At 37.6% G+C, this 24586-nt stretch overlaps 2 protein-coding genes across 2 annotated transcripts in view; one reads left to right on the top strand and one right to left on the bottom strand.

Annotated features, from left to right (window-relative positions):
• si:dkey-251i10.3 (uncharacterized protein LOC553498 homolog) overlaps window positions 1-23160 on the bottom strand; it is a 59314-nt gene extending 36154 nt beyond the window's left edge. The window contains exons 1-7 of the mRNA XM_059977156.1: window positions 23049-23160; window positions 20283-20358; window positions 5389-5459; window positions 4893-4957; window positions 3232-3380; window positions 1947-2102; window positions 394-513 (exon numbers count right to left, since the gene is read on the bottom strand). Coding sequence (XP_059833139.1) covers window positions 394-513; window positions 1947-2102; window positions 3232-3380; window positions 4893-4957; window positions 5389-5459; window positions 20283-20358; window positions 23049-23086 — 675 coding nt within the window. The 5' untranslated portion in view covers window positions 23087-23160. The remainder of the gene's footprint in view (window positions 1-393; window positions 514-1946; window positions 2103-3231; window positions 3381-4892; window positions 4958-5388; window positions 5460-20282; window positions 20359-23048) is intronic.
• A 49-nt stretch (window positions 23161-23209) lies between these two features.
• Window positions 23210-24586, top strand: part of zdhhc9 (zinc finger DHHC-type palmitoyltransferase 9) — a 151017-nt gene continuing 149640 nt past the window's right edge. The window contains exon 1 of the mRNA XM_059977157.1: window positions 23210-23554. Coding sequence (XP_059833140.1) covers window positions 23426-23554 — 129 coding nt within the window. The 5' untranslated portion in view covers window positions 23210-23425. The remainder of the gene's footprint in view (window positions 23555-24586) is intronic.

Below are 24586 nucleotides of genomic sequence, written 5' to 3'. Positions count from 1 at the left end.
GGGATTTGGCCATTTAACTCTTCTTGCATAATGAAACTTACTTGTGCTGCATAATTTTAGAACTCCATGATCAAGGTAAACCTTTCTTCTTTGTAACTTTTAGTGAAACTTCCTTTCTTTTAGCAAAAAAAAATCACCTCCCACTGAACAGTGTAATATTTTTCTATTCCTCATATCCTTAATCCTTTGGTCTTTCTTGGTGATATTGTTAATTCAGTCTGTACTTCAGTCCTAGAGTATTGTGTTCTGCACAGCAGCACACGAGTATTTGGACACCTCTCCAAAATTTGAAAATGGAAGTCTAATCTACATCATCCTATGGTGAGAAAACAGTATGCATGTGATATAACATCTATGAAAGAACAAGTATGCAAATTAAAGCATGAAACATACCTCCTCCAGACACATAGCTCGCATTGAAGCCTGTTCCCGAGCAGTCACAAAAGGCATAGTTACCGGTTGCTTGTTTTTGTGAAGCAAGTTAAAAACTTCCTGTTCTAAGGGTGTCCGTGCCTGAAATGAAGACAACACAATCAAGGAACATTCATCTGAAAACTTATTTTCAAAAAGCTCCTTCCTGTCCCTTAAGCAACAATTTACGTTTGTGTTGCAAAGCAAAACTGGCTTAAGCAACTGTGGAACTACAGGTAATGTTGCCAATTGAATACAGAACAGAAACCAAAGCATAAAAGCAAAATATAGTGGATATATTGGGAAAAACATAGTGGATATTGTTCCAGAGATTAAGATGTAACTTATTCACTCAATACACAAATGCTTCAGATGTAAAAATTAAGAGATTATTATTGAAATTTGGAGATAACATTAAATGAGTTATACCCCAAATTGCAATTATGGAAATCTACATAAACTTTGAGGCTTATCTAGAATTCTTTCAAAATTATTACTATTGTGATCACATAAAAATGATGGTTGCTACAACAAGTAAAAACAACAATAACAGTATCTCTGATTTAAGACGCTAACATAGTTAACAGGGAATTGGGTGAAATGTGGTTATATAGACTAGAAATTATAAATACTAACTGCTTCCTAGACTATGTGTCTTTAACAAATTATTTGAAGGCAAATGATGGATGCAAAGAATAATAATGAAATAGATAATGAGTCAGACAACAGGATTGGAATACAGCATCAATGAAATTATTCAATGCTAGTCTGTGGTTTATGAAAGGCAGATAGCCATTCCACTCTTATGGAACCCTTATGTAAAGACTCATTGTGGGAAATTCCACTATCAGATATATATATATCTGGTTACATCAAAGTTATAGATAGTCCCCAGGCTACACAAGGTTTCTGTTGCTAAGAAATATCCGAAAACTGATTTTTCCATACCAATTTCGATAAGTCGATTAACATGGATGACTAATTACTGTCTTCCTCTGTGTAGTTATAATGAATGTTGCACATCCAATGGCTAGTTTTGATGGCCTTAAAGAATCAATGATGTTACATGGTGTGATAAAATATTTTACAATAGAAGAAACTGTCCTGTCAGTTTCCAAAATAAATTTCTTAACTGGCCTCCTGCTGTGATCTGACAGCTGCATTCATAATAGATAATGTGTTTAATTACTGTGGGTAGGTTATGTATAAGACTGACTTTTTAGGAACACTGGAGGTATTTTTTATTACTGTTATCCCTATTCCATAACTCCCAAAAAGCTTGCATTTCTGAAACTAACTTTCCTATATGCAAAATCCATTTTTGGGATAATTTATGTTTGGATTTCTGTCTATAATTTCAGTGCCACCATACCCTCTATGCACCAAAATGTTTTATTATTCAGTGGCTGTAATTTAAGCCTATCCAAACAGTGAGTATCAAAAGCAACACACATGAATGCGGGAACTTACACTTATGCTGATCAATGCAATATATCCTGCAGCATACAGAGTATGGACCATGAGCCAAACTATACCTTCCAGTTTGCCATCACTTCCTCCACCGGCTTGACAGTGAGTTGTTCCTTGTTTAGTGGAAAGGTGAGCTGGTCTGCTTTCCGGTTCTGTCGCACTACATGATCCCATCTCGTAATCTCCTTTGTTGTTTTCTCATATGCTAATGTCCTTTGAACCTTTCAAGAGAAGCATACAATTATTATTACAAAGTGCTGCAATTATAAGACCATAGACATAGGAGCAGATTTAGGCAATGGGGCCCATTGAGTCTGCTCCATCGATCCATCATGACTGATTTATTATCCCTCTTAACCCCATTCTCCTGCCTTCTCCCCATAACCTTTGACACCTTTACTGTTCCTCCCACATCAACGCACGTCACGTATTCAGAAGAACAAACCATAAAAAATCATTTTCTGGCTATTTTCCTAAAGTCCCTTGTTTCCTCCAAGATCAAATCCTTTTTTTTTTTAAAAGATTACTTTTTTTGGGGATTTTTTCTTTATGTTGCCCTTGACCTTCTTTAAAAAAAGATCTTAAAAACGTTCCTTTTCTATCAATGTAAACAGTTTTGCTGCATTTACTTTACATAGTCCTTTCATGATTTTGACCATTTTTGCAAATAATATCTCAACTTCGTGGTTCTACGAAAAACATACTTGGCATCTCTATCTAATTGATTACTCTAAATCTAGTCAGATGAATATTTTGCATCCTCACTAAATCTTTCATATTATCTTTTAAATAGTGCTGTCCAGATTTGGATTCAGTACTCAAGCTGTAGGCAAACAGTGTTTCATATCATACTCACTTACACATCATACCACTTCTCAAGCCCACAATCCTATATGTCTTTTCAGCACCTGTCTCCTCAGTGATCGTCAAGTGTTTGTACAAACATACTGGCAAGCTACTGTTCCTCAACCCACTTTAGAACTGTACCCTTCATACTTCATTTGTTCTCTTTGTTCTTCCTACCAAAAGTATCAGTATACTTCTCTCTCCAGTTTTCCAGCATCTACAGTACTTTGGATTAAGTTAGCTTTGTCATTAATTTTTGATTTCAATTTACCTTGGCCAGGCATGTCTACAAGCTACTGAAAATGATTCTTCTCCAAATAGATACTTTATTTTACTCTGGATTTCTCACTGTACCTTTTCCATAGAAATCTAAACTTTGCATTCACAATTTCTTCACTTGCCACTTACTCTGCTTGACTCAAAAGTACAAAACTCATTAAAATTCAAAAAGCAACATTTATCTGTGTCTTTGCCATACACTATATGAACCCTAAATTAATTCACCTTTTCACTTTGCTGTTTATTGAGGGGTAAATCCAGTGGCTTGTTTGTTTTCTCAAATTTCGTGAGCTGCTTTTTCACTTTGTTCAAAGAGGAAGAGGATGGTTGGATGGTTCCCACCAAATCTGAGAGCTCAATCTTCTCATTAGTACCTGGAAAATGTTGGGAGATGAGTAATGCAATTAATAATTTTCAGTCATACTAAGCTAAAGAGTAAATAATTAACTAATCTTACTTATGATATAGCTACCAAAAACATTATAATAGAGTAAATGCATTGTATTTTTGGATATATGTTCTCAGATACTGTACAAAACATATTCTACCCAGAAAGCTGGGGTTCATCCATTCAATTCCAAATGATTTTTATGAAACTGTTACATCTTAATTACTGACAAACTACCTCTTTGGCATTTTAAAATGACCTAAGACATGGGATCTCTTGATTACTAAATGTTGCTAAAGATAAAACAGATCTCTTTTTTCTTACTTTGATTCCATATTTTATTGCAATTAATCCCATCTTTCTTTCTCCCTTTTAATTTTGCTTTCTGTACATGATCTGGCATTGTTTGACTCAGTCTGCATTTCTAATTAATGAAAGAGAATGACAGGTGCTTGAATCACAGTGAAAGCAATGATCACAAAAAAAAACCTGATAAAGTACAGCTACCAAGAGATACCATCAATCCCTGTGAAGCCTGGCATTCTAAGGTTATGGAGATGATTCTTCTCGGAAAGTATAAAATACTGAACAAAAGATGAACTTCATAGAAGTTATAAATATTTGTTCATGATAAATAAGGTTAAATGGGCCATGCAGAAAATTCCCTATGTCCTCAATCTGAACTAGAGCAAATTATGTCTTTTCAAAGAAAACATTAAGTATGTTTTCCCACAAATCTTCCAAGCACTGTTATGCCTTTCAAGGAAGCAACAAATAGTTGGTTAATAAAATAAAGCCAATCTCACTCATGTTTTGGGAATAATTATAATGGGCCTCTGTTACAAGTTTTTGCCTGGCCTTTCAGTTAATGCATAACATGGGTCTTGAAGGCAAACCCCTTTTTAAATCACTGAAAATTTATCAGACAGAAGCCAGCCATTTGACTCATCATGCCTATGCAGTCAAAAACTATCTGCCTAGCCTAATCTCAGGTCCAGGCTCCTCAAACTGGTTAAGGCTTCTGTACTCACTACCTTCACAAGCAACATTTTTTTCAAAATGTTACCCTTGCCTTTAATGTAAATGTTTTACCAATTACTTTAAATCTATGTCTCCTAGTTTTAGACCTCACCGCTATGGAAAGGGGGTAATTTCATTTTGTTCATTTAGGCCGTTCAGATTTATACACCGCATCTAATTCTCCCTTCAGTCTTCCTGTCCCCAAAAAACCCCATAAATAGCCCAGTATTATAGCAACAATTCTCCAGTCCTAGTAAGAAAACAAAACCAGGATTTAAATGAATTTTACATGTTTCTATTCTTGGTTGCAGCAAAGAAAGAACTTTGGGAAACTACAGCCGGGGGCACTGAAGAAAAACAGGGAATTCATCTGAAAAGGAGATAAAGGAAACCAATAGAATCAAAAGAAAATAAAAGATCAATGCATTAGTATTAGTATTACAGAAGCTAAAGGCAGAAAAATCACAGAGCACCGTACCTTCTGAACTGACAGTGAACTCTGAAATCTGCAAACTAGCTTCTGTTCTCTCTGCTTTCTTCTTCCTGAATCAGAATTGAGAACGAGGAACATGCATAATTATATTAGGGCAAGAAGTTGTCATCCCAGTTTGAGAAACATTGCTCAGAATAGTGATCCACTTTGATAAATGAACATATATTAATAACAAAAAAAAACAGTTGTATAGGATTGAATATTTATTCCCTTTTCTAAATATGCAATGAAATAATATAAATACAATTGTACATTGCTTTACATAGCAGCTGGCAAATTAAAATGGAACCACCTTGGATGTTATCTGTAATGGATTAATAATCTTATTTCAGACTCTCTAACAAAATGTGTCATAGAAGCAATCACACTGGTAGCCTGTCAAGTCAATTAATTGTTTAGTAGTGTTAAAAATATTGCAACATGTTACTTGAAGGTTATGTCAGTGTTCACTGTCATTTATAAGCATTTTAGATTGCATTACCTTTTTTTGTCACCGAGAGAACTGATCGCCTCCAGCAATTTTTGGTGCTTTCTCTCATCGTCACTGCCATCCTGAAAATAAATAGAAAATGAGTTAGTATTTCCACAAGGGAAAGAAGCTATTAGCAGCTTGAACAGTCAACCTGCAAGTACAGATGAAAATCTTTCAACTGTTTTAAGTCTTGATACCTTTCTCATCAGGAAACATTACTGCTAGTGTAAAATCTATGACTCATTCATATTACATATCAGTGCACCACACTTCTCCTGTAATTCTTTTCCAGGTAAATGACTTGTATAGTGTGTGTATTTTAAATTATGAAGACATTACCTAGAACCATCACAGTATCAGTAGAGAGAGGACATAAGGGTTGATGCAAAATAAAAACGATCATCGGATAACTTATATGGAAGACCATAAGACACATGAGAAGAATTTGGCCATTTGGCCCATCAAGTCTGTTCTGCCATTCCATCAAGGCTGATTTACCACCCTCAGACTAAAGAAATTCCTCTGTTCTAAATGGATGTCCCTCTATTCTGAGGCTGTGCCATATGGTCCTAGACTCATCCACTATAGAATACAGATTGTTTTCATTCACTCTACGCCATTCAATATTCAATGGGTTTCAATAAGATCCCCCCATCTAAATTCCAGTGAGTACAAGCCCAGAGCCAAATGCTCCTTGTATGTTAACCATATCATATTAAATAAGGGTCCCAAAATTGTTCACAGTACTCCAAGTGTGGTCTGATTAGTGCTTTATAAAGCCTCAGCATTACATCCTTGCTCTTATGTTCTAGTCCTCTCAAAATGAATGCTATCATTGTATTTGCCTTCCTTACCACCAACTAAACCTGCAAGTTAACCTGTGGGGAATCCTGCACAAGGACTCCCAAGGCCCTTTGTACTTGTGGTTTCTCCAAGTAGAAAATAGCCTTTGCCTTTATTCCTCCTACCAAAGACTTCCCTACACTATAATCCATCTGCCACTTCTTTGCCCATTTTCACCATCTGTCTAAGTCCTTTAGTAGACTCCCAGCTTCCTCTACACAACCTGCCCCTCCACTTCATATTGTCTGCAAACTTGGTTACAAAGCCATCGATTCTGTCATCCGAATCAGTGACATAGAATGTGAAAAGAAGCGGTCCCAATACTGACCCCTGTGGAACATGACTAGTCACCAGCAGCCACCCAGAAAAGGCCCTCTTTATTCCCACTTTTCTCCTGAGAGACACCCACTCTTCTATCCATGCCAATAACTTTACAGGCCAAGATTTAATTGCTGTGGAAGACTTCATACTCTTGTGGGAGTCAAAAAGGGGAGTCACTCTATTGGCATGAGAGTTGTGGCTGTGGAACAATCCCAGGTTTTGGGGCCTCCATGTTGTTTGCAAGAGATGTCTCTGGGACTGCAGGAACTGGCTCTGACAGCTCTGTATACCTTTCTTCTAGATGTGTTAACATCTCGAATAGCACATGGAAAGCTTCACTGGATGTGGATCATAATGTGCAAGAATGTCTGACATCACCTTTTACTGTACCTTTTCGGAAAGCCACATCACACTGCCTTGTCCATTGCCATTTCTCCCAATCTTAGTAAAAAGTTCAAGTGGAGCACAGTAGCCAGGTTTGGCAGAAACCTGTTAGTCATTGACAAATCTAAAAAGGGCCACAACTATGACAGTTCTTTGCCCTTCGGGCATCGACCACTGCTTGAATTTTCTCAACACACTTCTGTAATTCTTTTGTGTCAACAGTATGACCAGAGTAAGTGATGTTTAGTTTAACGAATTCACACTTGTTGCATCATGCTCTCAGCCCACAATCATCTAATCTTTTTTTAACACTGTCTTGAGATTTTGGAGATGTTCCTTGTCTACGGGGAACCATGATGTCATCCAGGTGCTGAATGCCTGGGCAGCCTAGCAGCACCTGACTCACAGCTTTCAGCCAGAGTGCAGGTGCAGATGCTACTCCAAAAATAAGCTTATCATAACAATAAAGCTCTTTGTGAGTGTTTTCCGCCAAAAAGGTTTGCAAAAATTTCTTCTATTCTAGGAAGAGCATATTGATCTACTTTTAGTACTTGGTTGATGGTGATCTTAAAATCCTGAGATCCTGACAGACCTATTCTTCTTCACTATTAGGACCATTGACATTGCCTGCAGTCTCCACTCAAACTTGGAAAGAATTCCTTCAGCCTCAATGCAAGCTAGCTCACTGGTTACTTTATCATGGACAGTATAAGGAACTGGACGGGCATTGTAAAATATGGGTGTGGCATTTTTATTTAACTCTATTTTACCCTTAATATGTTTGAGTTTCTTGATACCTTCCTTGAACACCGCTGTGGCATCATCCAATACCTTTCTTAATGTGCTTTCAGTTGACTCTGTTGCAGGGTAAATGGCATGCAAATAGTGGATGAATTTCCAATCAAATTGTAGTTGTCTCAATCACAGCCTCACAATGCTGGCCCTCCTGTCTTATCCACATACAAGCCCAATGTAGCTTGTTGTTTGTTGTATTTCAATGCTATGAATGCCATTCCCACAGGAGACATCTTTTCTCCAGAATAAGTTCTTGGTTGGATACCTGCAAGTTTTGGTTCAGTATCTTTGAAATGCCATTCAAACTTATTTTGGGAAATGACTGAAACAGCTGAGCCTGTGTCCAATTCCATCTTAATTAATTTCTACACTTCTGGTGCAAGCCATACTGCCCGTCTCTTGTAAATCTCAAGGCTACCTGGTCCTGTGCAAATCTTATATTGTCAGATTTCTCATCAATAGCATACAGATTAGTGCTCTTTTTGAAACTGCAACTTGACTTCTTATCTCTTTCCTGTGCAGTCCATTTACTTTTGTCTGTCTGGCATGATCTTTGTATGTGTCCCACTTAGTTGCATTTTCTGCAACTTACTTCTGGTGTATCTGAAATAACTTCTATATATTATATTTTATATTATATGCCCCCTCTTTGACTTCCCTTGCCAGCCACGGTGGCCTCATCCACCCTTTAAAATACTTCATCATCTTTAGGACATACCTCTCTTGCACCTTCCAAATTGCCTCCAGAAATTCCAGCCATTGCTGTTCTATCATCTCTGCTAGTGCCCCCTTCCAATCAAAGTTGGTGAGCTTCTCTCTGTAAATCCCTTTACAGTACTCCGCTGTAATATTGATGCATCTGACTTTACCTTTCAGCTCTGAAATTGCAGAATACTAGCTTCATTTCCTCCCAAGAGTTCCTTCATCTTCAGCTTCCTAAACAAATCTGGTTCATCACACAACACCCAATTTGGAATTGTCTTTCCCATAGTGGGCTCAACCACAAGCTGCTTGAAAAAGCCATTTGATAGGCATTCTACAAATACTCTCTCTTGGGATCCAGCACCAACTTGATTTTTCCAATCTACATGCATATTGAATTCCCTCATGACTGGCCTTTTTACATGCCTTTTCTATCTCCTGCTTTAATTTAGATCCCACATCCTGACTACTGTTTGGAGGCCTGTATATAATTCTAAACTGCCTGTCCCTCCTCACACAATCTCACTACACACTGCATCTACTCCTATACCAACTGTCCCATCACCACTTCTATCACAGTGGTTCCCAACTCCCTGTCAAATTAGTTTTAAGTTCTCCCCAACAGCTCTAGAAAACCTGCCCACTAGATTATTAGCTCCCTCAGGTTCAGGTTTCATACAGGCCAAGAGGTAACCAAATTTTACATTTAAAAACATTTTTTTTCATTATCTAATACAGAAGTTTAAAATATTTCCCTAAAAATACAAAACTGAACAGCTGCCAAGTGCTTCTTACCCTAAAGCTAGTTCAATCAACAGAGAAGTTCTTTCATAATTAAAGAATGTACACACCAATACATAATATATGTACATTTGGTGGTAATGTGGGTACAAGTTACGTTTTACCTTAAGGGATTAAGAATTCTGATAGAAAACAAGAAAGCTCATTTTAGCACAAAAATACAACTGCAGATGCTATGGATCAACGCTGGAAGATCTCAGCACGTCAGGCAGCATCCGTGAGAAAAGAGTAGCCAACGTTTTGGGCCGAGACCCTTCATCAGGAATGGGGGGGAAGAGAGGGCTGAAGCCCAGTAATAGAGATAGGGGAGGGGGTAGGGCCTAGAGGCGCCAGTTGGAAAACCAATCAGAGGAAAGATAAAGGGGGGAGGGGGAGGCGATAAGCATGAAAGAACTGTAGAGATAAAGAAGCAGAAAGTTGAAAGGGGAGAGAGGAAGAGAGGGACCTGGGATAGGGGAAGGTCATCAGAGTTTTGTCCATTGGATCCGGTGTTGTCAGAGTTTCGTCTATTGCATCCGGTGCTCCCTGTGCGGCCTCTTCTACATCGGCGAGACCCAACACAGATTGGGGGACCACTTCGTCGAGCACCTATGCTCCGTCCATCACAATAGACAGGTCCTCCCGGTGGCCACCCACTTCAACTCTGCCACTCATTCCCATCTAGATATGTCCATACATGGCCTCCTCTACTGCCATGATGAGTCCAAACTCAGGTTGGAGGAGCAATACTTCATCTACCGTCTGGGTAGCCTCCTGCCTGGTGGTATGAACATTGAATTCTCCAATTTCCGGTAATTCCCTCCCCCTCCTCCTTTCCCTATCCCAGGTCCCTCTCTGCCTCTCTCCCCTTTCAACTTTTTGCTTCTTTATCTCTACAGTTCTTTCATGCTTATCCCCTCCCCTCCCCCCTTATCTTTCCTCTGATTGGTTTTCCAACTGGCGCCTCTAGGTCCTACCCCCTCCCCTATCTCTATTACTGGGCTTCGGCCCTCTCTCTCTCTCTCCCCCCCACCATTCCTGATGAAGGGTCTTGGCCCAAAATGTTGGCTACTCTTTTCTCATGGATGCTGCCTGACCTGCTGAGTTCTTCCAGTGTTGTGTACGTATTCAAAGCTCATCTTTGATTCTTGCTTTAGCTGAACATTTTTTTTAATCGTTAATATTCCTCAAAACCCTAAAATAACTATAACAAGCATCCCAATAACATCATTACTGTATCAAGTTGCAGATACAGTGTTCTAGTTCAGTTTCACACTACAGAGGGCGCTATGGAGCACAGCTCGCATACCTTCAGATACTCCAAAAAATTGAGTAACCAAGAAAGAGAAATCTATTACATGGATAACATCTAGCTTTTGCAAAATTGTAAGGATACAGTTCTGAGCAAGAGTCATAGGCACATGTAAAAAAATTCTGTAAAGCAAGGATGGTTTCAAAAATCATGCAATGAAAAGTTACTAAAAATTTCAAAAAATTTACTATAAAGAGCAGTAAACGGTAAAAAGCTAAATTAAATCAATTATTTAGTGTGAGCACACTTTGCCATTAAAACTGCTTCAATTTTCTGAGGTAAACTGTCATGCAGTTTTATAAGAAAATTAGCTAGTAGATTGTTCCAAGCATCTTAAGAGAATTTGCCTCAGTTCTTCTGCAGACTGGCTGTTTCGCTTGTTTCTGTCTCTCCAGGTTATCCCAGACAGCCTCAATGACGTTGAGATCAGGGTTCTGCAGAGACCATACCATCTGTTGCAGAACACTTCGTTCTCCTATCGCTGAGGTCCTTGTTGGGGTCATTGTCCTGCTGCAGAATAAAGTTGGGACTGATCAGATGTCTCCCTGATGGTATTGCATGATGTAAGAGAATCTACTTGTACTTCTCTGCATTGAGAATTCCATTAATTCTGACCAGATCACCAACTCCATTTGCAGAAATGCAGCCCCAAACTTGCAGGGGACCTCCGCTGTCCTTCACTTTTGGCTAGACACTCATCTATGTAGCGCTCTCCAGCTCTTCTATGGCCAAACTGCCTCCTGTTTGAGCCAAAAATTACAAAGTTTGACTCTTCAGTCCAGAGCACTTGCTGCCATTGTTCAGCACCCCAGCCCTTGCGTTTTTGCACATAGGATTTTTGGTCTTCTTTCCATTTCAAAGGAATGGCTTTTTGGCAGCAACTCTTCTATGAAGACCACTTCTGACAAGACATCTCCAGAATGTAGAGGGATGTACTTGGGTTCCAGTGGTTTCTGTGAGCTCAGAACTGATAGCAGTGCTGGACTTCTGATTTAGAAAGGACATTTGGTGCATCTCTTGTATGAAGCACTGTTTCCTTGGCCGACCACTATGTTTCTGGTCCTCAACCTTCCCAGTTACTTTGAGCTTCTTCAGAAGAGCTTGGACAATGCATCTTCAAACTCCCGTCTACTGCAAAATATCTGCTTGGGAGAGACCTTGCTGATGACCACCATATGTTTTTTGCTATGCTCACTCTAGCCATGGTATAAAGATTGATGATTTGAAGGTTAAAATGTCACATCTGCCACACCTTCACCTTTTAGTTTGATTGTCCTTTGCCCAGTTTGATTTCTTCTACACCCATTCTATTTCAGTTAATCAGTTTTGTTCAAAGGTCAAAAAAAAATTCATTATCAGAGTACATACATGTCACCACCTACAACACTGAGATTCTTTTTCCTGTGGGCAAACTTAGCAAATCTATAGAACAGTAACTGAAAACAGGATCAATGAACAATAAGCTGTGCAAATGCAAATATAAATAAATAGCAATAAATAACAAGTAAAAAAAAATGAAATGAAAGAGCATGAAATAACAAGATAAAGAGTCCTTAAAGTGAGACCATAAGTCTTGGGAACACCAGAAATAGAATGAGTGTAGTTATCACTTTTTGTTCAAGAGCCTGATGGTTAAAGGATAGTAACTTGAAGCTGGTGGTGGGAGTCCTGAGGCACTTGTATCTTCTACCTGATGGCAGCAGCAAGAAAACAGCATGGCCTGGGTGGTGAGGATTTTTGATGATCAATGCTGCTTTTCTATGGCAATGTTTCATGTAGATATGCTCAGCAGTTGGGAGGGCTTTACCATGATGTACTGGGCCAAATCTACTTGCTCAAAGACATTGGTGTTACCATACTAGGCCATAATGCAGCCAGTTAGTACACTTTCCACCACACATTTATAAAAGTTTGCCAAAGTTTTTGATGACATGCATTGAGTTCATTCAATTCATTAGGTCATTGAAAACTAGCACCTGTTAGTTATCTATGTTTAATCATACACTGGGCTGTACTCCTACAAAGTAATCAAGTTTATATTTGAAAAGTGGCCCATTACTTTCGTCGCTTTAATGAAATTCAAAATTTTCTCTGTAACAGTTTTTTTGGTAAATGAATATTTGGAAATCTAAAATGTGCTCTTTTCTACTGACACACTAAAGCAGAAGACAACAAATCAACATCCAAAACAAGATTTATATAAAAAATCTAGGGTGCCTAAGACTTTTGCACAGTACTGCTTGTCCTTACAATACTTTCACTGCTGCAGTCAGAGGTTCTCAACTGCTTCAAAAAAGCATGATCATCCAAGAGCAGGGCAAGCTTCCTCAAAGACTATTGCCCAGTTACACTCACATTTACTGTGATGGTGTTTTAAGTGTTCATGGCTAGAAGCAACTCCTGCCCAAGCAATGATCTGGACCTGCAGCAATTTTTCTATCACCACAATAGGTCAACAGCAGATGCAATCTCACTGGCTCACCACTTGGCCTTGGACCACCTGGACAACTATGATACCTACATCAGACAGCTACTTACTGATTACAGGTGGCCCCCGTTTTTCCAACGTTCGCTTTATGACAGCTTGCTGTTATGAAAGACCTATATTAGTGATTTTCGCTTTTATGAAAAAAGACGCCCACTTTATACTTGTGTTTACCCTGAGAAAGATTACCATAACTGTGAAGCTTTGCTGCCTGCACGCATACGTGCCGATTCTTTTTCCCCAAATCAATTTTGGGTCGCTGTCTTCCCAATTTTGATATTGTATGTACACTGTACATACAATATTTCTATTTTATATAGGCTATATACTTATCATATCATTCCTTCTTTTACTATATGTTCATGTTATTTTAGGTTTTATGTGTTATTTGGTATGATTTGGTAGGTTATTTTTTGGGTCTGGGAATGCTCAAAAATTTTCCCATATATATTAATGGAAATTGCTACTTCACTTTACGACATTTTGGCTTACAAGTGGTTTTATAGGAACACTCTACCTTCGGATAGCGGGGGAAACCTGTACAGCTTGCACATTACACCATCACCTCCTCAGTACTAATCAATGAGCTTCAAAACGTGGGACTCCATATTGTTCTTTGCAACTGGATCATGACTTCCTCACCAGGAGACTACAGTCAGTGCAAATCGGAAATAACATCTACTCCTTGCTGACAATCAGCACAGGCACACCTCAAGAAAGCATGCTTATCAAGCTACTCTTTTCTCGGGGACGTCACGTGATGACGTAGGATCGAGACGCTGGAACCCAGCTCTCCCGTAAAAAATCAATAAATTAATGTCTAAGTGAAGAAAAGTTAGTCAATACTTTCTAAAAGTTACTTATAAACTACTCCGGATTGTTTCAAGTTATGCCTCACAAACAGAAGATGAAGAAAGCTACTACCGTGAAGGCAACGCAAGTTGGAACAGAATCAAGGCCCACTTCTGCCAAAGAACCGCGGGCTCAGGTACATTATACCGCCAGCGATACAGAACAGGAATCTGCGGCAACATCAACCATTTCTAAAGGAAAAGATCAACGAGAACTGTGCAAACGTGAAGGAAGGAGCATGCGCAAACGGGAGCAACCAGAACTACAAATCCCAGTTACGACTGAAACAGAAAGTGAAAGTGAATCTGAGGGAGAGTCAGATTCTCTGGAAAAACCAGACGAGGATGGAGGTAAAAGTCTTTCTGGAAATATAGAAAAGACTTTGATACAAATAATGCGTAAACTAGGCGCATTAAAAGTAATCAAAAGAAACATGACAAATATGGAGATGATGCTTGATAAAATGACAAAAAGATGGGAAAAAATGGAAAAGAGAATTATAGATTTGGAAAGTACAATGGAAGACATGGTTGAAAGAATGAATAAAATGAAAGATGATATTACTGCCTGGACATCAGAAAGAAAACAATTTATGGAAAAAATTAATAAGCCTGAAAATTTTAGTAGACGAAACAATATTAAAATAGTTGGACTTAAAGAAGATATATAGAAGGAGACGATCCAATAATTTTTTTTCAAAAATGGATCCCTGAAATATTGGAAATGGAAGAAGAAACTCTAATTGAGATCGAAAGGGCTCACAGAGCCTTAAGGTCAAGATCTCAAGCTGATCAAAATCCACGATCAATTCTGATAAGATGCTTAAGATACCAAGATAAAGAAAAGATCCTGAAGGCGGCTGCCCAATGTGCCAAAAAGAGAAACGGGCCATTGATGATAGCAGGGAAGGCAGTTCTTTTTTATCCTGATATAAGTTATAACCTTTTGAAGAGAAAGAAGGAATTTAACCCAGCAAAAAATGTCTTATGGGAAAAGGGTTATAAATTTATAATGTGTCACCCAGCAACGCTGATAATTTTTTTTGGAGGACGGAAAAAGAAGATTTTTTACCGATTATCAAGAAGCGGAGGAGTTCGCACAAAAACTTCCATCTATTCGCTAATTACGCATAGAGACTTTCAAGCGTGATGGATTAAAGATGAAGATAGAGACAGTGAATGGAAGTGATGGACATTTAAGGATGATACAGGGGAGAAAAGCAAAATTTCAGAAATACTAATTGAGAATAGTATTTTTTTTCTTGTCTTTTATATATACTATATACTTTTTATGTTGCGGGGGGGCTGGGGAGCTTTGGATCGTTTACTGCGGGATTCACGTGTGTAATCATGGCGATTGCCATGACCCGTACAACAAAGGGGGGTAATGTTGTGTTCCTTTTTTTCCCCACAATATTAGTAGGGGGGGTATTTTGTTTTTTTCTTTATACTCTATTTTTCTTCTATCTTTCTGCCTGGATGATTGGTGGGGACACACACAGCAACATGGAGAATTTTAAAAAGATCTCCCAAGATACCACGAAAGTTGAAAGATTAGATATTATAATAGCTTGGAGTAACATAATTAAAAATAATGACTAATTTACTGAATTTTTTAAGTTATAATGTTAATGGGCTTAATGGACCAGTAAAAAGAAAAAGAATTCTAACATACATTAAAAAAATGAAAACAGATATAGCTTTTTTACAAGAAACACATTTAACAGACAAAGAACATCAGAAATTAAAAAGAGACTGGGTTGGAAATGTTATTGCAGCTTCATTTAATTCAAAGGCGAGAGGAGTTGCAATTTTGGTTAATAAAAATTTACCAATTAAAATACAAAACTTATTCATTGATTCGGCGGGGAGATATGTAATTACACATTGTCAAATTTTTTCGGAACTACGGACTTTTATGAATATTTATGCACCAAATTAAAATGATGTAAAATTTATACGAGGTCTTTTTGAATTTGGCTAACGAACATGACAAAATATTAATAGGTGGAGATTTTAACTTTTGTCTAGATCCAGTCTTAGATAGATCAACAAAGGTTGTCACAAAATCAAAAGTAGTAAAATTAACTCTATCATTGATGAAAGATTTAAACTTGATTGATATATGGAGAAGAATTAATCTAAAAGAAAGAGATTACTCATTTTACTCAAATAGACATAAAACATATTCAAGGATAGATTTTTTCCTATTATCAACGAATATTCAAGATAGAGTGAAAAATGAGGAATATAAAGCGAGAATATTGTCAGATCATTCTCCTTTGATAATGACAATGATAATGACAGATAAAGAGGAATCAATTTATAGATGGAGATTTAATTCAATGTTACTAAAAGTCAAGATTTTTGTGATTTATGAAAAAGCAGATTCAGTTCTCTTTAGATACAAATTCACATTCAGTTGATGATAAATTCATATTGTGGGAAGCAATGAAGGCATACTTGAGAGGTCAGATAATAAGTTATACTTCTAAAATTAAGAAGGAATATATGATAGAAATAGATCAATTGGAAAAAGAGATTACAAAATCAGAAAACGAATCTCAAAGAAATATGGCAGAAGAAAAACAAAGACAACTTATTAATAAGAAGTTACAATACACTCCAGACATATCGAACAGAAAAAAGCAATTATGAGAGCTAAACAGAGATATTATGAACTAGGTGAAAGATCACATAAGGTCCTTGCATGGCAGTTAAAAACAGACCCGATTTCTAAAACAATAAATGCAATTCGAACAAGAGTAAATAGAATTACTTATAAACCTTTAGAAATTAATGAAACTTTTAAGAATTTTTATTCTGAGTTGTATAAATCAGAATCACAAAATGATAATGTCAAGATAGAAAGGTTTTTATCACAAGTAACTCTTCCAAAATTAAATACGGAAGAACAGAAGGGATTAGATATGCCTTTTACATTGAAAGAGGTCAAAGAAGCCCTAGGATCACTTCAAAGTAATAAATCTCCAGGAGAAGATGGTTTTCCGCCTGAATATAATAAAAAGTTTAAAGATTTATTAATTCCTCCTTTTATGTTAATACATCAAGTGGAAAGAACGCATAAACTTCCAGAATCTTTATTGACAGATATTTTAATAGTATTGCCAAAAAAAAAGAGATCTTTTAAAGCCAGCATCATATAGACCTATTTCTTTATTAAACAATTATAAAATAATAGCAAAAATCTTTTCTAACAGATTATCTAAATACTTGCCAAAATTAGTACATATGAATCAAACAGGATTTATTAAAAACAGACAATCGGCAGATAATGTAACTTGGTTATTTAGTATAATTCATTTGGCACAAAAGAGGGAGGAAATGAGTGTGGCAGTTGCTTTGGATGCAGAAAAAGCATTTGATAGATTGGAATGGGATTTTTTATTTAAAATATTGGAAAAATATGGATTAGGAGAATATTTTATAAAATGGATTAAAACCTTAAATATTAATCCCAAAGCTAAAGTAGTGACAAATGGTCAAATTTCAACACCATTTCAGCTAACAAGGTCAACTAGGCAAGGTTGTCCATTATCACCTGCTTTATTCGTGTTGGCGATAGAACCATTAGCTGAATTAATTAGAATGGACCCAGATATTAAGGGTTTTAGAGTTAATCAGGAAGAATACAAGCTTAACTTATTTGCTGATGATGTTCTGCTTTATTTAACAAACCCATTGCACTCATTGCGTAAATTATCCTATAGATTAGAAGAATATGGGAAAATATCAGGTTATAAAATAAATTGGGATAAAAGTGAAATTTTACCTCTTACTAAAGGAGATTATAGTCAATGTCGATTAATAACTCAATTTAGATGGCTGACAAATGGTATAAAATATTTAGGTATAAGAGTTGATAATGATATAAAGAACTTACATAAATTAAATTACTTATCATTACTGAAAAAAATTCAAGAAGATCTTGATAAATGGATGGTATTACCAATAACATTAGTAGGTAGAGTAAATACCATAAAAATGAATATATTCCCTAGACTACAATACTTATTTCAATCACTACCAATACAACTACCCCAGAAGTTTTTTCAAGAGTTAAATAAATATGTGAGGAAGTTTCTTTGGAAAGGTAAGATGTCAAGAATCTAGGAGGGTTACAACTTCCAAATTTTAAGAATTATTATAAAGCAAATCAACTTAGGTTTATTGCATCTTTTTTTGAGAAAGATAGACCAGCATGGATTAGAATAGAACTAGATAAAATAGGAGAAAATACACCAGAAGATTTTATATATAAATGGGAATCTAAATGGATACGGGAAAAGAAAGAATCTCCTATATTAAAACATTTGATTTACTTATGGAATAAGATAAATGTTGATGATGAGATGAAGAAATCTTTATTAGCAAAGAGATCTTTAATTCAAAATAGACTTATTCCTTTTATAATGGATAATCAACTTTTATATAATTGGTTTCAAAAAGGGATTAGATATATAGGAGATTGTTTTGAAGGAGGTATATTAGTGTCATTTGATCAATTAAAGAATAAATATAAAGTATCAAACAATACTCTTTTTTGTTACTTCCAACTTATTTAAGAGAAAAATTAGGTCAAACAATGTTATTGCCCAAATCTAATGAAATAGAAACTTTAATTCAAAAAGGAAAGATTAAAAAATTTATCTCTTGTATGTATAACTTGATTCAAAAGCAGGCAATTAAACAAGGAGTCCATAAGTCAAGACAAAAATGGGAAAGTGACTTGAATATTAAAATTGAAGAAACAAATTGGTCAAGACTATGTCTTGATAGTATGACAAATACAATAAATGTCCGATTAAGATTTAGTGCAATATAATTTTTACATCAATTATATATTATAAAAAATAAATAAATTAAACCCAAATTTATCCAATCAGTGTTTCCGATGTAACAAAGAAATCGGTACTTTTTTACATTCTACTTGGTCTTGTTCTAAAATTCAACCTTTTGGTCTTGTTCTAAAATTCAACCTTTTTGGACAAATTTAAGAGTTTTATTGGAACAAATGATTGGAACACAACTTCCACATAATCCAATATTATTTTTACTAGGCGATATTGAAGGGATAAAACCTAAACCCAAATTGAATAAATATCAGAAAGAATTTATAAAAATTGCATTGGCAGTAGCCAAAAAGGCTATTGCAGTTACTTGGAAATCGGATACATACTTAAGTATAGATCGTTGGAAGAAGGAAATTTATGGCTGTATTCCACTTGAAAAAATTACTTAAAGAGATAAATATGAAACATTTTTGAAAATTTGCCGCCCTTATTTACAAAAGACAGGATTAAATATATAGGTGCTCCGAAGATGAAATAATTGGTTATTTGGGGAAAGAAGTAAATATATATACTAAAGTTATTACGAACTCCATGGAGCATGTGGGGATCTTCCGATATCCAGGCACTCTTTCTTTCTTTTTTTTTCCTTTCTTTCTTTCTTTTTTATATAGGGATGTTAGGGGGGAGGGGTTAAGGGGAAGGGGGTAGGGTATATATATATATTTTCATATATTTTCTTTTATTTCTGTAATTATTTGAAAACTCAAAAAAAGTTTTAATAAAAAAAAGCTACCCTTTTCTCCCTACACCCATGACTGTGTGGCTTCGCACAGGACAAATGCAAATTTGCCGATGATACAACTGTTGAGGAGGTGTACAGGAGTGTGATAGATTGGCTGGTTGATTTGTCACAACGAACAACCTTGTACTCAACATCAGAAGACCAAAGAATTGATCATGGACTTCAGGAAGGGAAAGTTGAGAGAACCCACTAGAGTTCTCACTGAGGAGTCAACAGTGGGAAGGGTGAGCAGTTTCAAGCTCTTGGGTGTCAATATCGCTGAAGATCTACCCTGGGTCTAACATATTAATGAATTCTGAAGGAAAGCCAACAGCTACAATTCATTAGAAATTTGAGATTTGGAATGTCACCAAAGACTGTGGCAAATTTCTACAGATATATCATGGAGAGCATTCTAACTGGCTGCATCACTATCTGGTGTGGCGAGACACTGCACAAGATCAGAAAAAACTGCAGGCAGTTGTAAGCTCAGCCAGCTCCATCAAGGACACTAGCCTCTCCAGCATCAGATACCTTCAAAAGCCAATACCCAAAAAAAAAAGGAAGCACCCGTCATTAAGGATCCCCACCACTCAGGACAGGCTCTTTTCTCATTATCACCATCAGGAAGGAAGTATAGGAGCCTGAAGACCCACACTCAATGTTCTAGGAACAGCATCTTCACCTCCTCCATGAGATTTCTGAACAGTCTATTTCTTCTTGCAATTTATAGAATGTTTATGTAATGCACTGTCAATGATAAACTTGACTCTGATTGTCCATTACTGCTTCAAAGAATAATTTAAAGAAGACCTCAAGATATAGAAGTTATTACCTCATCTTCGCTGGCAGTCAAGGAATATTTAGTCTTAAACAAATCCTCCTCTTCCACACCAAGGAAAAGTAAATCTCTGAAATAGACAGATACAAGCTCATTCACAATTCATATGCACTAATTATGTGAAGCAAAAACATTCTTTTGTCCTAACTACTGGAAATTACTTAAAATCACATAATATTAACTTCTCAGTTACTTTATGAGGTAGTTTCTGAAATTATGTCAGTCAACTGACAATTTTAGTGAAGACAAGCTAAAAATAACAAACATCTTTTCTTAACTTGCCCTTGGGAACATACACGAACCGGCCACTTTATTAGGAACAGCTGTGCCCTTTCTCAATATGAAAATATCTAACTAGCCAATCATGTGGCAGCAACTCAATGCATAAAAACATGCAGACATGATCAAGAGGTTCAATCGTTGTTTAGACCAACCATCAGAATGGGGAGGAAATGTGATCTAAGTGACTTTGACCGTGAAATGATTGTCAGTGCTAGATGGGATGGTTTGAGTATCTCAGAAAACCTCAGAAACTGTTGGTCTTTTGGGATTTTCCCGTATAACAGTCTCAGCAGTTTAGGCAATAGTGCAAAAAAAAAGTGCATCCAGCTCTATGGGTGAAAACTCCTCGTTAATGAGAGGTCTGAGAGAATGGCCAGACGGGTTAAAGCTGACAGGAAGGCGACAGTAACAAAATAACCATGCGTTAGAACGGTGGTGTACAGAACAGCATCTTCAAACACACGTTAACCCTTGAAGTGGATAGGCTACAGCAGCAGAAAATCATGAACAGTGACCACTTCATCAGGATGTACCAAATAAAAGTGGCCAGAGTGTACTTTATGAAGCCACCTCGAGAGGAAAATGACACCAACTCAAAGTGCAGCAGTAAATCATAAACATATGAAATTCTGCAGATGCTGGAAATCAAAAGAACCCACAAAACGCTGGAGGAACTCAGCAGGTTAGGTAGCACCTATGGTGGGGAATAAACTGTTAATGTTTCGGGTTGAGATTTTGCTCACTCTAAGCCCACTTGGTTTTCTGCTGACATGAATAAACCATCTTATTGAGTAGTTAAATTATAGAAGGCAACTGTCAGCTCCAGGGAAAAGCACAATCACTATAAAAGGCCTGCAATTAACATCAATTCCAAGTTAATCAGATCTGTGAACTCTAATTCCACTGTGCCAATAATGACGAGCAGTGCACGGCAACAGACAATGGAAAAGAGAAAATTATCAGGCATCTGATCACTCAGCTAACTACTCCAAGCACACCCCAGGACCCAAAATGCACTTTTAGTCCCAATGCCTAGTTCAACTGTGTCATGAAATGGAATAGTACAAAACTTTATTTATCAGGTATTGAAGTATTGCACATACATTCTCTTTGCAGTGGTAGAATGTAAATGAAACAAAATTCTGCAATGTCAAGTTTCCAAATGTGCTTTAAATCCCTCCTTGCACCAGTGTAAAGCACCACAGCTCAAAAATTACTCCTGACCAAGGAATCAAGCACAACTGTACAGGAAATAAGAGCATAAAACGATTACATAGAAAATCTCCTGCTGCAGGTTCTGCAATATAAATGATAATTATTTATTTATCAGTGGCACCTTCATGCAAAGGGTGGCGTGTATTTGAAATGAGCTGCTAATAGTAAGTATAGTAAAAACACACTAAGAGGATCACTGGGGTCCTCCCCCCCCCACTACACTTGTGACATTTACTGGGAATGTATACACAAGGCCTGTAGCATTGTTGAGGGTACCTACCACCCATCCCACAATCACTTTGACCTACTACCATTAGGGAGGTGGTTCAGGAGCATCAGGACCAGGAATGCCAGACTGGGTAACAGCTTCTTTCCTCAGGCTGTGAGATTAGCGAATACCTGCCACCACCAGATCTCATCGCTAGGACAGCGAGTTGTTGTGCTGCATACTGCAAGTTTTATGAATAAGTTTCATTAACTTATTTGTGGTAATATTATTGTTTTATGTGCTGTGTGTGATATATGTTTTGTGGGCGCACCATGATCCAGAAGAACATTGTTTCTATTGGTTGTATATATGTATAGTCAGATGATAATAAACTTGTATGTGAAAAATAGTCAATGAGGCAGTCACATTAGCAACATTTAAAAACTATCTGGATAAGTACATGGATAGGTTAGGTTTAGAGGGCTATGGGACTAGCACACTGGGCAACACAATTGGCATGGATGAGGTTGGGCTGAAAGGCCTGTTTTCATGCTGAATGACTCCAAGACATTTTGATGGAACACTCCTCCGTTTACATCTGCAGAAGTTCATTAGCTGCCTGATGCTTTGAGAGCTACCACGTTTCAACACGTTATATAGATCTTCTATATGAATACCACAACTGCATTTAAATATGTTCCAAGTTATCTTCTCCGGTGATACGTGCAGTGATGGCTAGGTCAAAATTTGTTGCTCACCACACAATCAACCTTTAAGAAGGTTGTTGGAAAGGAAGTTTACCCCATTATTCCTAACAAATGCTTCTGATCTCTTGAAAGATACTAACAATTTGTAATGGCCCTAACTCCAAAACCAAAAATCACCCGACTTTCACCTCAGAAATCGGACCAGTGTTGCTGCTCGCTTTCACTACCTTGTCTTCAACTATCTGCGATGTGACAACATCGGAATCCCGATCTCTCCCTGCTTCTACGATTATAGCAATGCCCTCTCCCAAACACACAGAAATCCAGGTGTAGAAAGCTCCTGCCCACCTGGTGAAATCCGCCTCCGTCCCCGACTGCCCTGCCATTCCTGCAGCCGCCGCACATGGATCCCGACGAGACACGCTGCCGTCAAGCGACGCACTTCCGCATAAAGTCGCACTGTCGCAAAACCGGGCGGCGTGCTGTAAAATGCGAAGCGGTGGAGCCGGCTATGGAGGAATTCGGAATTCGCGGGTCGGATTGTGTTTGTGGAGGCAAAGATTCCCGGTGTTTCTAGTCGGGTCCTACATCAGGACTGAGAACGTGGTGGGAAGATAGCCGGTATAAAGAGCAAGTGTAGGCACAGGGAACAGAACCCCAGACCTTCAGGTATCCGGGTGACGCGTTGAGGGAGGGAGACGAACCTTGGTGACGGGATGGATTAAATGGAAAAGCGTGGTGGGCATTCCACAACATCGGTAAAACGGTGTAAGAACACTTCACACTGCTGGCACAAGAAATACCGTGAAGAAATCACAGCAACCCTTTCGGCTCAGCAACAAAATAGAAAGAAGGTGATGAGTAGACAACACAAATTCAGTTTTGATTCCAGGACGGAAGCGGTGCCTTTAGCCTTCCTAACTTTACTTCTAGTTTTCCCCACAGTCCCTCCGCATGATAACGGAGCAACTTATTAGTGCTCAATTAACCTACGTCATTGGCAATTGTGAGGAGACCAGAGCAGGCATGGAATCAAAGGGAGAACATATGACTTCCACACATAAAACACAAGGGGTGAAAACAGAATTGAACTCTGGTTGCTGGAGGCATGAGGCAGCACCTCCGCTGACTCTGCAGCGTCGCCAGATTTGCCATCCCTAATTTGTCATTGTGCATTCAGGTTACTACCAACCACTTGCTAGCCTATGTACTTGAAAGCACAGTGTAGCCCTGTAATAGGGCAGTTCAGGTAACAGAAATTTGCCCTTTCACAAATCACAAAAAATATAGAATATATAACATGGCAGAATAAAAATTCACTCATCAAATTTATGCAGACAATAAATTAAAGAAACAACAAATTTTCTCGCTTTTCCATATGTTCAACTTGTATTTCTTGGTGCATGTGGCTTGTGAGAATTCAATTAGCACAGCAGGTTCAGTTTGCTCCTGCTGTCTAGTAGGGTTTTTTAATATAATTTTTCATATTCACTTGCTTGATGGTGCAAAATGCATCACTCCACTTGCTGTTCCTCACCCCATTTCCTGACCAGTCAGATATTTATGCAATTCATTATGATCTGCTTCACTATCAGTGGGATCCCTAATTAATAGTAAGAGAAAGGAAAATGGAGAAAATTTGGAAATTGAAGTTCAATGGGACTGGGGAACGAGTTCAGGATTTCCTGTGGGTTAACTTGCAAGTGAGATGAAAGAAGGCAAATGGAATGTTTGCATTTATTTCAAGGGTATCAAAGCCAGAATGTATTGTGGTTTTGTATAGAGCTGGTTGGACTGCATTTCGATTCTTGTGAGAAATATTACTACATAAGGAAAGATGCGATGGCTTTGAAGAGTGGCCAGTGATTTCCAGAGTGAAAAGGTTT

Source organism: Hypanus sabinus, chromosome 8 (genome assembly GCF_030144855.1).
Source record: "Hypanus sabinus isolate sHypSab1 chromosome 8, sHypSab1.hap1, whole genome shotgun sequence".
Classification (NCBI taxonomy): domain Eukaryota; kingdom Metazoa; phylum Chordata; class Chondrichthyes; order Myliobatiformes; family Dasyatidae; genus Hypanus; species Hypanus sabinus.
This window is presented reverse-complemented; position numbering and strand designations above follow the sequence as displayed.